Source organism: Phacochoerus africanus, chromosome 9 (genome assembly GCF_016906955.1).
Source record: "Phacochoerus africanus isolate WHEZ1 chromosome 9, ROS_Pafr_v1, whole genome shotgun sequence".
NCBI lineage: Eukaryota > Metazoa > Chordata > Mammalia > Artiodactyla > Suidae > Phacochoerus > Phacochoerus africanus.
In genome coordinates this window covers 102,958,820-102,973,613 of record NC_062552.1, presented here as the reverse complement: position 1 = coordinate 102,973,613, position 14,794 = coordinate 102,958,820, and the positions used below count along the sequence as shown (strand labels likewise).

At 48.3% G+C, this 14,794-nt stretch overlaps 1 protein-coding gene across 1 annotated transcript in view; it reads left to right on the top strand.

Annotated features, from left to right (window-relative positions):
• POMT2 (protein O-mannosyltransferase 2) overlaps positions 1 to 14,794 on the top strand; it is a 39,293-nt gene that overhangs the window by 22,696 nt on the left and 1,803 nt on the right. Inside the window, exons 10-18 of the mRNA XM_047794922.1 lie at positions 2,771 to 2,837; positions 5,041 to 5,110; positions 7,114 to 7,192; positions 8,347 to 8,498; positions 8,915 to 9,006; positions 9,966 to 10,042; positions 13,411 to 13,482; positions 13,783 to 13,842; positions 13,932 to 14,037. Coding sequence (XP_047650878.1) covers positions 2,771 to 2,837; positions 5,041 to 5,110; positions 7,114 to 7,192; positions 8,347 to 8,498; positions 8,915 to 9,006; positions 9,966 to 10,042; positions 13,411 to 13,482; positions 13,783 to 13,842; positions 13,932 to 14,037 — 775 coding nt within the window. The remainder of the gene's footprint in view (positions 1 to 2,770; positions 2,838 to 5,040; positions 5,111 to 7,113; positions 7,193 to 8,346; positions 8,499 to 8,914; positions 9,007 to 9,965; positions 10,043 to 13,410; positions 13,483 to 13,782; positions 13,843 to 13,931; positions 14,038 to 14,794) is intronic.

Genomic DNA, 14,794 nt, shown 5'->3' with positions numbered 1-14,794 from the left:
GGAGTTCCCGTCATGGCGCAGTGGTTAACGAATCCGACTAGGAACCATGAGGTTGCGGGTTCGATCCCTGGCCTTGCTCAGTGGGTTAAGGATCCGGCGTTGCCGTGAGCTGTGGTGTAGGTTGCAGACGCAGCTCGGATCCCGCGTTGCTGTGGCTGTGGTGTAGGCTGGCAGCTACAGCTCCGATTCGACCCCTAGCCTGGGAACCTCCATATGCCGCAGGAGTGGCCCAAGAAATGGCAAAAAAAAAAAAAAAAAAAAAAAAAGACCAAAAAAAATAAATAAATAAATTGGAGCTACAGTTGCCAGCCTACACCACAGCCACAGCTACAGCCACGCTGGATCATGGACACTAGTCAGGTTCCTAACCTGCTGAGTTGCAACGGGAGCTCTTTTAAAAAAATATTTCCTTGTTATTATGTCCTTATTTACTAGGAAGTTGACCCAGTGTATTGGGTTTTAGTCTCAATTTCTCACTCCTGACTCTCTATTTCTCTCTAGTGCAGTGGTTCTCAGCCCCGGCTGCCCTTTAGAGTGTACTGGGGAGAATTTTTAAAAAGTTCAGATGTTTGGGGTCCACCCCAGGGAGTCTGACTTAATTGATCTATGATGGAACCCTGGCATTGTGTATTTTTGTCTTAGTTTTAATCTCTCCAGAAGGGTCTAATTACGGCTAGGGCAGAAAACCACAGCTAAGCCCTCCATGGTGATACCTTGCTCCTGGTGTCACGTAGGAGATAAAGTTACAGGTGGCGGATGCTGTGCAGAGGCAGAGAAGGGCCACGTTCTGAAAGGCCCCGTGAAGCTGGTCTTAGTGTGACACACTTGAAGCCCGTGGATGGAGGCGTGCAGTCGTGACAGTGATATGGAGAGAGCATTTAGGCTTTGTCATTGACTGAATCACTGAGCCTTTATCAGCTGTGTCTTCATCTGTAAATTGAGGGCATTGGGCTAAATGACCTCTAGGAGCCCTCCATGCCCTATAGTTTAATATCTTATCAATAACTCTAAATCTCAAATTTTCAATATTTTAAAAGTATAGCACTTATAAGATAAAAGTGGAAAACATAGAAAAGCATAAAAAAGAAAACAAATTACACATAATCTGAAGGTCAGCATTTATCATGTAGTTTATTGTACAACATTCTATTGTGGTGGGATACCTCAAGTTATTAAAAAAAAACTACATTGTAAAAATAAATGTTTCATGGGAAAAAGAGGCAAAGTGATTTTTCTACTAGGAATTTTTGTAATAATGATTTTTTAAAAAACCCAAAACACAGAGTGCACACGTGAGCATCACAAAACCTTAAGCAAATTCAAGCTGAGTGAACTAGATATCTATGGCTTTGGTTCAGGAGTGTGGGCTTAATTTCTCTATGGCTACCACAACTTTTAACTTCTTGTATGTTCTTAATACCATTATCCCAGTTTTTCTCTGAGAAAGCAAAAGCCACTGAAACAAAGCAGCCATAATATGTGCATAATTTTTTCCCCTATGTTGCTAATTCCAAATCCTCTTTGCAAATAAATAAGTCATGTTTTGTCCAATTGGAATTATTAAAACTCATTTTGTCAAGAGATGCCTTTATTTCTGTTGTTTCCGGGTGTTTATGTGCTTTTTTACATAATGAGCATAATTGTATGTATATAGTCTCTATTCTGGGAGCATAGGAGTTAGCTGCCTCGGTTTGAATCCTGTCTCTCCAGCTGACAAGCTCTGTGACCTTGAATGAATTACTTAGCCTCAGTCTCCTTGTAAATACCTACAGCCTACAGATAAGACTTGCCTGGTGCTTAAAGCAGTACCTGGTGATAAACAGTAGCCATTTTCAACGTCAGCATCTTATAAGCCTTTTCCTGTGCAGGTGAAAAAATGCGCTGATACATTTTCCGTGGCTGTATAATATTCTTTCCTGTGGACAAACCACCATGTTAACTCTTGCTGTTTCCAGGATGTTTGCTGGTACATTAATTGAGGCATTACGTGTGTGTGTGTGATTGAAAAAAAAAAAAAAATCAGCGTTTGGAGTTCTCACTGTGGCTCAGGGGGTTAAGAACCTGACATAGCGTCAGTGAAAATGCGGATTCGATCCCTGGCCTCACTCAGTGGGTTAAGGATCCGGAGTTGCTGCCAGCTGCAGCATAGGTCGCACATGCGGCTTGGATTCAGTGTTGCTGTGGCTGTGGTGTAGTCAGCAGCTACAGCTCTGATTGGATCCCTAGCCTGGGAACTTCCATATGCTGCAAGTACAGCCATAAGAAGAAAAAAAAAAGTCAGTGTATACAAGATGGCAATGACTAAAACTTCAGGCTTCTAGAACAAGATATTAATAGAGCTGTCCTGTTTCATTTGGCCATATTCTAGAAAATATAATCGCATGACTTTTTCAGTTTGAAAGTTTGAGGCATGGTCTTAATGACTTTTTATAAAGCACTAAATCCTCTTTGTGTGCTGGGGACCTTGTGCACAAGGTGTCATAGCTCCTCCCTCTAGGGGGCTGGGGCTTAAAAGACAGGATGGAGAGAGAGGGACAAAGAGGCAAATTAAAGAGGCTTTTGTGAGAAAAGCCCTCTAGATGCAGAAGGAAGGAGAGACTCACTCACGGAATGCAACTTCTGAGCCTCATCGGGCACTTGGTCCCTGGGGTTGGAGGCTGGGGATTCCGAAGGAGGCTTGAGCGTCCTTGGCTTGCTGTGGAGGGGCCGGCTGTGCTGGTAGTGATGGTTTCTCCCTCCCACCTCCCCTTCCCTCTCCCACCCCACCCAGGTCACCACCTATTTGCACAAGGACTACAACAACCTGTGGATCATCAAGAAACATAATACAAACTCAGGTAATGCAGTAGGGAATGGCTACTCTTATGTGATTGCTTATTCTGAGCCCTCTTTATCATTTCGTATGCTTCCAAGAGAGTGGCACTGGGACGGGCTTTCCTGAGCACTCTTGGGCATCTTTACTGACCTCCTTTATCCTTTCAACAGCTATTTCCTGAGCCCGCTACATTCCAAGGCCTGTTGGCGCAGGGATAAGCAGTGAGCAAGACAGATAAGACCTTACTCTTGAGTGTTCTTTCTGAAGCCAGAGAGCAGGCAGAGGCTCAGACTTCATCCAGAAGCGGTTACCTGGGCACATGCCAGGGGCATGCGGTGGAGGCTTGCATTTCTGATTTAGAGCCCACCAAGCCTTGCAGATGCCAGCTTACTGTGCAGCCCAGGTTGTCTTGATGTGATAGAGGGCTGCTGCCCATGGGTGGGTTCAGGACTGGGCCAGTCAGTTGGAGATCTGTGGGCCTGCCAGCCCCTGGGCTTGTCTAGGTGGGTGCCTGGGACTGCTGTCCATGCCTGCGCATCTGCTTCTGACTGCCCTGGGTGAAGCTGCTCTGAAGCAGACCTGTTGGGTTCCAGGGGCTTTGTGGACAAACTCTATGTCTGGATCTTCTGTTTTTTGGTCAGATAGTTACCTGCAGGCTGTGCCTTCTGCTGCAGCTGAGAACAAAATAGAGGGCATCTAGCCCTCAGCTCCTGAGCCCCTGCTGATTGTCCTATGCTGCAGGTGCTCTCTGCGATTCCTTGGCAAACACCACATGGCTGAGCCTGTCTCGAGTTAGCTGCTCCAGAGCCTTTGTGGGCTGGTGGGCGTCTGCTCAGCTAAATTCACCTCTGTTCCTCTCCCCACCTCCTCTATTGCCATGGTTTTTAGGTTAGAAATGTGGCCTACATGACTGCTGTCTTTGCATCCTATTCCTCGGTAATATGAATTAAAACACCATTTGGCAGGATCTATTTCTGTACCCTTATGATACTGGTATAGATTATGTTTTGTTTTGATCCAAGAGGCCAAACATAAGTGGTCCATCACAATGAGGGGTTATGAGGGAAGACCAGCATTCCTTCTAAAGCCATGCGGGCGCGGGCCAAATTTTTGACCTCTTTACTGATCTCATCTATCCTTTCAACAGACCATCTCTGTTCTGTATTTCTGTTGTGGCTTCCAGGTTAAGGTGCCTGCATCTCACCAGGGCATCTAAAGATTCCTGTGAGGGCAGATCGCTCTGGGCACCTTGGGAAGTGGGAACTATGCGGACTAGGGTCTTTGTGTTCTTGCTGGCTGTAAATGCCCCTGCTCACAAATGCATATGGAGTAAACCTTGCTTCCCCTTTACCTTACTTGATTTGTCACCTTGCTGGTTATGCTTTTTAAGAGACCTTAGAAGGCAGTGTAGGAATGGGCATTTCAGGAGCTGAGATTGAGAGCCAGTGATTGGTGCTGGGAGATTTGTCTTTCCTGACCTTGAGTGTTAGTAGTGTCTTCTGCCTGAGACAGAGGTTTGCAAGGATCCTTCGGTATTGCTGTGATTACCGCCAATTCCCTTTCTATTGTCATCACTTTTTTAGACCCTGATTGGTCTTGACTTCTGGATGATACAGAAGTAGTTCTCTTCTTTCATCATGTACTTTGCCTCACATTTATCAAGTCTATTGCCAGAGACAAGATAATCACTGGCAAAATTTGCAGAGCTTAACATCTGATTTTTGAGGCGATCTGGGCAAATGGTCATTTGCATGAAATGGATATTTGGAAGGCTATATTTTTTACTGCTAAGAGGAAAACCTTATTATTTAGCTTCCCGGCTTAAAAATCCTCTAGTGGGGGCTTCAGTGCTTGTCAGATAAAGGCCTCATGGCCTCGCCTGGCCTACCCAGTCTGGCCCCACTTGTCTACACCCTCACCTGCTCCCAGTCTCCTCTCTGCCCCGCCGCCCTAACCATGTGAACTCATTTGCCATCGATCAAATGAGGTTTGCTCTTTCATACCTCTGTGCCTTCCCTTGACTTGTTCACCTGACAAAATGCTGCCTTCCCTTTAAGTGTCTTTTCAAGCATTTCCCTGATCCTCGGAGGCAGTTAGGGGCCCTTTCTCTTTGGTCCCCTAGCACATGCCATGTGGTACTGTAACTCTTTACCAGTAGGCCCTTGATGCATTCTAGCCTAACCAGTGGGTAATTTCAGACATCAGCGCTTCTTTCTTCTTGGCAGATCCCCTAGACCCTTCACTCCCAGTGGAGTTCGTAAGACATGGAGACATCATTCGACTAGAACACAAAGAGTACGTGAGTTTGCCATTTGGGATGAATGGGTGCTGTGGGCACCAGGAGAGGGAGTTCTCTTCAGCTGGAAATAAACAGAAGTCAAACACGGAAGAAGCTTAGTAATTGGAACAAGGCTGCTATGCTAGACTAGGACAGCGATTGCTCTGCTGGTTTTGGCTTTGGGAAGCTTTGGACTTGGAAGGTACCTTTCACTTTCCCTTTTCCTAGGGGAAACAAGAAAAAAAAAGTGTGTGGCCCAAAGCTGCTTCTTTAGGGGCTGCCTTTAGAATTATATAGGGTCTGGTTCTGAATATGGCAAACTGGTTCATTTAACCAGTGTCCTCCCTGAAAATAACTCAAAAATGCTAGAATAAAGTGAAAACGTCTTTTTTTTTTTTTTGGTCTTTTTGCCTTTTCTAGGGCTGGTCCCATGGCATATGGAGGTTCCCAGGCTAGGGGTCTAATCACAGCTCTAGCTGCCGGCCTACGCCAGAGCCGCAGCAGCTAGGGATTCGAGACGTGTCTGCCACCTACACCACAGCTCACGGCAACGCCGGATCCTTAACCCACTGAGCAAGCCCAGGGATCGAACCCTCAACCTCATGGTTCCTAGTCGGATTCGTTAACCACTGAGCCACGACGGGAACTCCGAAAACGTCTTTTGAAAAGCATGAACAGCTGACAGGATAGTAAGGAGTTGCCAGGTCAAAGTCTCAATGAAAGTCCACTTCTGTCTTGATCCCATAGCCTTGAGTTTGCTCCTTGGCTTTTGACTGCCTGTTGAGAGAAGAAGTTTTAAAAGTCCAAGCTCTAGGATCACCAAAAATGGTAAATTAATGTGATCTTCCTCTTATATTTGTGATTTCAAAAAACTTAGGGTAGGATAAATCTGTCCTGGTATCCACTTATTTCCAGGGTGCGTTTGGGGAGGGCAGGCTGGGGGTGAAGTTGGGGTGGGGTAGGCACTAAATCTGGTTCCTGAGAAGTTGTAATCAGCACTTGGTTTTCACATGGACTTGCAACTCAATTCATTCCACCTGAATGGTCTCAAAATCTTCAAGCCACGGATGTAAATGAACATGATCCTAGACGTGGAAATGTCTCCCAGGAGCCTGGCTAAAAGCAGGTGTTAATCCTCTTTTGGGAAAGACGTTGTTATCCATTTTGATAAATAGTTTTTCAGTGGCAGTGAGTAGTACACGGAACAAAATAACTAAGCACACAAGGAAATAGGGCACCATGTGCAAGAATGAGCAGGAACAGGAGACAACAGAAGCAGCCCTGAGAACATTTCCTATGAATTGTCAGATATAGATGTTTTTAAAAATCAGCATTTATTTTCTATAAATGGAAAAGCTATGAGCAGTGGTTTTTTTCCCCTAGTCAGTAGGATTATGGATACTTAGAAGTTTTATTATTATTAGATAAACATCTCATGAATAAATTAAGATGTATTAATTAGATTTTATTTTTGCGAATGTCCAGTATTTTAATAATGAACAGTGATTCCTTATCATGGGTCAATTAAGAATTATTACAAAAAGCACCAAATAAGTAAAATCCAAATTAAACCTTCCACTTCTCCTACGGATCCTTACTTTGTCACACTGGTGCTGGGCATAGAAAGAGTAAATGCACTGGAGGAGGCTCACCTTTCCCAGGCACAGGTACAGTACAGATTTTAATGTCCTTCTCCATAAACCTGCCTCATAAGTCAGGCTAGCCTGCCTCATCCCCCGCCGAGGTGTTCAGTCATCCCCCGCCCCTCACCTGGAGCTGTGGGTGAATAAGAAGCCAAGCCCCTCTCTTGGCCTGCAGTCCAGCATTCCTCCCCTCTGCCCCTCCTGCTCTGGGCAGTCCTCCAATTCTCTGGATCTTTCTGGTGAGTAAAATGGGCAAGAAGTTCCTGATACGTTGAACTTAATAGCTGGGATTCTCATCCAAACAGATGGCTCGAAAATAAGAAACACTGTACCTCTCTTTTCTTCAGGATAATGGCACTTCTCTCTGTTGATTTCAGGACTTCTCGGAACCTGCACAGTCACTATCATGAGGCCCCCCTGACCCGGAAGCACTATCAGGTCACTGGCTATGGCATAGTAAGTGAGCCACTCAGGTATGAGCAGGATGTAGGAGACTGTGGGGCCTGGCTCAGGGCCGTGCGGTGGAACCCCTCCTCCCCAGTGTTCTGGAATGGCCCTAGTGATTGGAGGCTGCACAGGGACTCTTTTTTAACATTTGGGAATTTTTTGGCTAAGCTTGCTGTGGGAAAGGCAGCCTATGAAGTCTGTTTGTTTCCATCTCTTGCCTCCCATAATAACCATGCCATTTTTATGTTCTGACACTTCGTAAATGTCAGATATGAATACTATTTGGGTCTCTTTTTAAAATCATATTGTACTTAGAAGCCATGGGCTCATAATATGACCCCAGATGATTATATAAGCTTATCCTGTGCCAGTGCCCAGATTCCCGTTGGCTTGATTTTTAAGGATCCCTTCCCTGCTCTGCAATGTTGTCTCCATTGCTTTTGGAGTTTTATCGCCTGGGGGTGATGCAGTTAACAGTGGAAGCTCTACCAGTACTTATATAGCTTGGGGAGCAATTTGAAAACAAAAACAACTAGTAGGAAACTAGATTTATGTATTTGGTCCATTCCCTTCCAAGGGCCTTGGTGCTTCAGTAAAGATTCCGGGTTCCTGAAGGTGGAATTCCCAAGCCTCTTTCTGCTTGCTCATCCTACGTTATGCTAGAGCTAAGACTCGGAACTTCATCTTTTTCTGGTGGGAATCTCCTGAGGATAATTAGACACAACTGTCTTAATTTCCAAAATATGATATCTAGACCAGACATTTCTTAGATGAGCAAGCATCCATATGACCAAGATAATGGATACAAATGGCCCAAATCTCCTTCTGTTGGCTCACAGTGATATCTTGAGCTTGGCTTAAGGGCAAAAACATCTATTTAGAACTTAAGCTCTAGTCCTGTGAGGTGAAGAATTGGGCTTCAGGTTCCAGGAGTAAGCTTTTCCTGGCTGTAATAGCGAGTGGGGGCAATAGGGGTCACGTAGTCACTTTGGGTGTTTCTATGTTCCTCGTGTTCCCTTTCCCACCTCAGTCATTCAGGCCAGTTGGCCTTTGACCCTTGTAACAGGGTGGCGTCTGAAAAGGGTGGCCGTCTTCTTTTTCTGCTATGCCTGCTCTAAGGTCTCCTTACTTTCTTTGTATTTTTTCCTTGATTTATGTGGCAGAATGGGACAGGGGACTCCAATGACTTCTGGAGGATTGAGGTCGTAAACAGAAAATTTGGAAACCGCATCAAAGTGCTGAGGAGTCGAATTCGCCTCATCCATCTGGTCACAGGTTGTGTCCTGGGCTCCTCGGGGAAAGTCCTGCCCAAGTGGTGAGTCTCTGGTATTCTGCTGTCCCAGTAGCAGCTCTTGCTTTTCCTTTCACACCATGAGGAGGGCATCCAAAACGTCCATTTCCCAGTGGCCCGTGTTCACCCTCGTGGCAGATGGAGGGAGGAAGGCCTCAGGAGTTGTGTGGAGCTCAGAGCTCCAGACTTTCTTCGGTGTCTTATGTGTTGTAATAAACATCTGGCTGTGATGCCTCTTTGGCTCTGTATCTCTTTCTAAAGTGGGAATTTCGTTTGCTAGACCACTCCCAGGATAGTTGTGGAATATAAGAGTGGACACTGAAGAAAGCATGGCCACTGGGATGGAAAGAGAGGGTGCCATGGATTTAAGAGCAGTGGGCAGTGTTTCTCTCTGGTGGGTTTCGGGTCTTCTGAGAGACATGTGTGACTGCTTTTCCCAGGGGCTGGGAGCAGCTGGAAGTCACCTGCACGCCATACCTAAAGGAAACCCTCAGCTCCGTCTGGAACGTGGAGGACCATATCAATCCCAAATGTGAGTGAGGTCACGTCCAGGGCTGGCTTGGAAGGGAAACCTTCATGAGTAACTCTTATCTTAGGAAAATAAACCTTTACAGAGTCTGCTGCCACTTTGTCTTATGGTTGCCATTTCTTCCCCCTTTTTTAAACCTAATCTCTTCATATGCATTGTCTAGATAGGTAGCTCCTTTTTCTCCCCATCCACTTAAACTTCCCATGCTCCTTAACTCTTCTCCCTAAAGTGCCCAGCAACCCCCGCTTTGGGGCCAGAGCTGGTTGTCTCTGGTCCTCTTCCTTGCCTCTGGCTGGATTCTCCGTGCCACCTATAATGCAGGTGCATCTGTCTTGCCTGCGTCTGGCCTCTTCTATCCCCTCTGTGGTCACCTCCCCACCCGCGAGGCTTAGAGCAGGCTGGTGCCTTCCCTTCATGCCCCCGTGGAGGGCTCCTCCCCTCCCCACCTCCAGCCTGTGCTTTTACAGAAAGCGAGGGGCTGCAGCCCTTGATCTGATCCCATAGTTAAACTTCTAGGCTCCAATCCAGCACCTCCACGTCGGGGTCATCTTCAGCTCAGCGAGTCTTTGGATTCCTCACCTGTCCTCCAAAACTTCCTGCTTCTGCTTGATTTCTCCCCTTTATGCCTTCCATGTCCTTCTTTTTACCACCTAATTTAACCAACCAGCCAATTCACATACTTTGTTGAGTACGCCAGGGACCATGTGGGGCCCTCGGGTAAGCTGGTGAACGAGATAGGCTGGGTCCCTGTCCTCTCAGGGAGAGCAGCCCGAGGCAGCCCTGTCACAAAGGATAACAGACCGAATGCGTGATCGAGAGTCCTCCCATCCCCTCAGCACTCTGACTGCTCGTTAGCTTGCGTGAAGGCTTCCCTCAGCCCCAGGCAGCGGCGCGGATACCCTGGGCAGTGGTGAGGAGGGGACATGTGAGAAGGTTTACTCCCCTGTCGCTTCTTTCTCTAGTGCCAAACATCAGCCTGGACGTGCTGCAGCCCAGTTTTCCTGAGATAATGCTGGAGTCCCACATGGTGATGATCCGGGTACTGTGGCCCCTTCCCACATGGTGGCTTCTCTAAGGGCTCTTGGGCATCCATAAGTTTGGATCACAGACCAGTAACCATGGAACAGACCCACTGCCCCCTTGTGGAGTGCTTTGAAAGTGTCTTCACGTAGGGCTTCCTGGGTCTTCAAAGGCCTTGGGTGCTGGTGGTGGTGACGGTGGGGATAATGATGATAAACGCTCACATGGCTCTTATGTGCCAGGCCCTACTCTAAGCACCGCACACATGTTAACTCACTTCGTGCTCATGACAGTCCCACTGAGATGATTGGTCCCAGTTTACGGATGAGGGAATGGAGCACAGAGGTTAAGGAACTTACCCAGGTTCACGTGGCTAAGTGCGAGCGGCGGATCCAGCCTTCAGCGTCAGTGCTGGTTGCCACTACACGCCTCATCGTGATCCTCAGACGTGTTCCCGTGGCAGAGCTCCTGGCGATCGTGGTGCTCTTGGTTGAAAGTCATGAGACACTGATAGTTCATTCCATCACATGAAATCAGGATCACTTAGCAGGAATAGCTAATTCGCAGCATAAAAGTCCCAACCAAGAGCCCACTCATGTTCCCAGGCAGAAACAAACGGTTCAGGGGGCATGGCTGATTCTTTTTAAGGTTTTTAAGACCCTCTACTGTTAGTAGCTGACAGCTGACATCAAAGGTTTAAGAACAACCGAGAGAGGAAATCTTCAAATTGGGAAACTTCTACCCACGAGCGTATAATTTCCCCTGTGAATTGGAGAAACCCTCCTGCAGTTTAGATGTTGAGAGGGAGACCTCTTTACTGCGGCTTCTGGAAAACCAGTGTTCTGCCGGAGTCACTGTCCCTCCCGCTGGGTTTGTGACTCTCGGCACGGTTACAGGCAGGTGTAGCAGTTGTTATTTTTCACCTGGTGAGCCACTGTCAGTTGGTCTTTCCTGGAAGTGATTATGTAAGCCATTCTCAGTAAATACAGTTGACTTATCTCACCAGATTGAATTACAAAATTCAAATTCTGTCATTTCTGTACCTTGGGAGGTGATGAGTTGACAATAAGCAATCTCGGGGCCACTTCTTCTCTGACTCTCTGCTTGTAGCTGTCACTCTGGGCTGATGACATAGCTCTTTTGAATATGTGCCTGTCAGTCAAAATCATTTCAGGTCTGGGAAGAATTTTAAGATTAAGTCTAAATAAATAATCTCACTTTTCTTCCGTTGTTTAAGAGGGAGAGTTAAAGAAGAAGAGGGACATAAGGAACCTTTCTTAGTCAACTGATGTAGAGTCAGGATGGGGAGAGAGAGCAAAATCGTCCAGACCATGGAAGCTGCAGGGAACAGGGCTCCTGCTAGCCGAGTGGAGGGCCTAAGGCCTGGGAGGGAGAAGGCTGCCTTGCCGGCTGAGGTTAGCTGGAGCAAGCCCGCTAGGGGTGAAGCATGGAGAGCAACGTACAAATACCCGTGCCTATAATGGCTTCAGGTTTTGCCTTCCTTCCATTTCTTGGTTTACTGATGGAGCTAGATTTCCTGGGAGTTTAATGTGCAGGGTGCCCTCGGCTTGTTACAGCTCTCGCTGGAGTCCAGGTTTGGGATGGAGAGGTACTGGCTTGAAGGAATTGATTTCTCTCAGCCGCTTGTTGTCTGGGCTCCAGAACGATTCGCTCTTCATCCCGAGGCCCTTCAGATGGTCATAGTGGTTCAGGGGCTATGTGGCTGGCCTCTTTGGGTCCGATGCCCGGTGGCACTTGTGTCCCTGGGGGAGCCACCCAGCCTGCAGACAATTCTCAGCCCCTCAAGGAGCTGGTTGGTAAGGCACTGGGCACTGGGTGGTAGGTCACTCAGCCAGACCTGGGTCTTTCTTGGGCCAGAGCAGTGACGTTGCATCCCAGAGGGTATTTGACAGTGTCTGGAGACATTTTGGGCTGGCATAATGGAGGAGTAGGGGTGCTTCTGGCATCACGTGAGTAGAGGCCAGGGACGCCACACATCCTACACGGCAGGCCAGCCCATGCTGGAAACTTCCCCAGGCCCACGTGTCCTTAGGGCTGAGGTGGGGAAACGCTGACCTAACTCCGAGCGCCTCACTCCCCTCTCAGACTGAAATGCCTTCTCAGTCTGTCCTGATGACGAGACTGGCGCCAGTCCTGCTGGTCAGCATCCAGAATCCTGGTCCTTTTCCTTCTTGTTTTAGTAAAGATTTGCCATAACTTTGCCATGTACAGACGGGTGGTTGTGTATTGGCTGCTGGACGATAGGGGCTGAGTCTGGGGCTTTCAGACTAAAGTGTGCATTCTTATCCAGTGTGAGATGACTCCCAGCAGGTGACATGTGTTCTTGGAGGGCAAAACCAAAAAACAATAGAACACCCAACTAAACTCTTAACTCTAATATATAAAGCAGAAGTTATCATATAGTATGTAAACAAATACACAGAATAGCTGTGGTATTAAAATGCGGTGGGGGGACTTATTATAGTGATGAAATGTTTTACAATATATACAAATATTAAATCGGAGTTCCTATTGTGGCTCAGTGGTTAACGAATCCGACTAGGGACCATGAGGTTGTGGGTTCAATCCCTGGCCTTGCTCGGTGGGTTAGGGATCTGGCGTTGCGTGAGCTGTGGTGTGGCTTGGAGCCTGTGTTGCTGTGGCTCTGGCGAAGGCCGGCAGCTGCAGCTCTGATTGGACCCCTAGCCTGGGAACCTCCATAGGCCTCAGGAAGAGGCCCTAGAAAAGGCAAAAAGACAAAAAAAAAAAAAATTAAATCATTATGTTGTATACCTAAAACAAACATAATGTTATATGTCAATTATACCTCAATAAAAAATTCTTTTTAAAAATGCCATGTGGAGCTTGGGAGGGGGTTGTTTAGGAAAAGATGTCTTAAAGGTTTAGGAGGGGTGAGCAATCATGAAAAAAAAAAAAAAAGCTGAGAAAACACTAGGCTAAAGTAACTTTTTCAAAGTCCGAGAACTTAGAGTTTCTGCATTTGTGTTTGACATTGGCCTTCCAAGGGAACCAGTGCCTGGATTTTAAATGCCCTCTGCATCCTCTCGATACCTTATCCTTGGCCTGGAAGATGGGCATATATTTTGTGCCCCGGGAGGCAAATCTCATGCCTCATTCTCTTTTAGGCAGAGAGGGTCTGGCGGCCTGTCTCTGCTGGGCCCTGGGGGTTGGCTTGCAGGGAGAAGTAAGGCAGGTGTAAGCAGGTGATTGACAGTGAGCACCCGATTCTTCCCTGCAAGCGGGGAGCGGGCGAGGAGAGGTGTTCTCCTGACACTCGGCCGTATGTCAGAGACAGCCATTGCTCATGTTGCGGTCGGCCTTCTAGAGCTCTGTTTTGACGAGCTTTTCTTTGCCACTTTCCTGCAGGGGAACAATGGCCTCAAACCCAAAGAAAATGAGTTCACGTCCAAACCCTGGCACTGGCCCATCAACTATCAGGTAGGGCCCGGGGCGAGGGCTCCTTCCGGGGAACAGAGAGGCTGCTGAGAGTTGGTGGAGGTGGGGTGCACCAGGATGAGGCTGCACCTGGCATGGGGTGGCCAGAGTCCTGGTCATTTTCTGCCCTGATTCAGACCCAGCTATCCCAGGAGGCTCACAGAGAACGTGCCCAATCCCAGCCTCCCGTCGTCCAGGCTCCCTTCCGTCCCTGAAGAGTGGCCCTCCTTCCTCCCCCTGGAACTTGGGCGGCTGGGAGGAGCTGAGCTCTGGGCCAGCGGTGTGTTGTCCTCTGCCCCACAGGGCCTGCGCTTCTCAGGGATCAATGACACGGACTTCCGAGTATATCTGCTCGGCAACCCGGTGAGTGCCTCACCCACCCGGGACAGGCCCGGAGCTGGTCGGTGAGAGCTGCTGCTTTGTGTCACCCTCCCGTGCTCTCTTCCCTACAGGTGGTTTGGTGGCTGAATCTGCTAAGCATCGCCCTCTACCTCCTCTTGGGGAGCATCATTGCTGTGGCTATGCAGAGAGGGGCACAGCTGCCTGCCCAGGTGGAAGGTCAGGTCCCCGGGCTCTCTGGCCCCCCACCTAGCATCCGGCAGGGTCACTGCCTTGGGAGGGCCCACCTGCTCATGGGCCATCCTTTGCCTCTCCCTTCCCTTCTTCCCTTCTCTTTTGCTTTTTAGAGCTTCCAGTCACCAAATGCCCAGTTCTGTGTTCGACAGCACATCCTCCAACAACACTGTAGGGATTTTTACCCCCATTTTATGGATTAGGAAACCAGGGCACACAGAGCTTAAGAAACATGTCCCAGTAAATGATAGAACTGAGGTTTGCACCCAAGCGACCTGAGTTCAGAGGTTTCACTTTTAAGCTCTACACTCTCTGCAGAGCTGCCCGCCTTTTCTCATCTGCTCCCTCCTGGGCATCCTCTGGTCAGGTAGACAGGACCCCCCAGGGCATGGTCTGTGGGTTCCCTATCCTAGTGCTGCTGCTGGTAACTTGAGCTCCCAGGCCTTGGATCACAGCATCTGAGGCATCCACACAGGCTCCTTCTGCCTCTGCAGTTCTGGGTCCAAACAGATGAAGTCCCAGACCACACCCTCCCCTACCTCCATCCTCACCTCTGCCCGCTCTTCTGCCCTGTCTGCTGCTGCTGAGACCTGTGTGGCAGCAAAGACGTGGGAGATGGAGCTGGAGCCCGAGCTGCCTCCTGCTGGTGTTTGGCACTGTGGCCGTGGGGGCTGAGGCCCCCCGGGCTGGGCAGCAGGCAGTTGCTCCTCTCTTCCGCCAGCTGCTGTCGGGTTATCCAGCT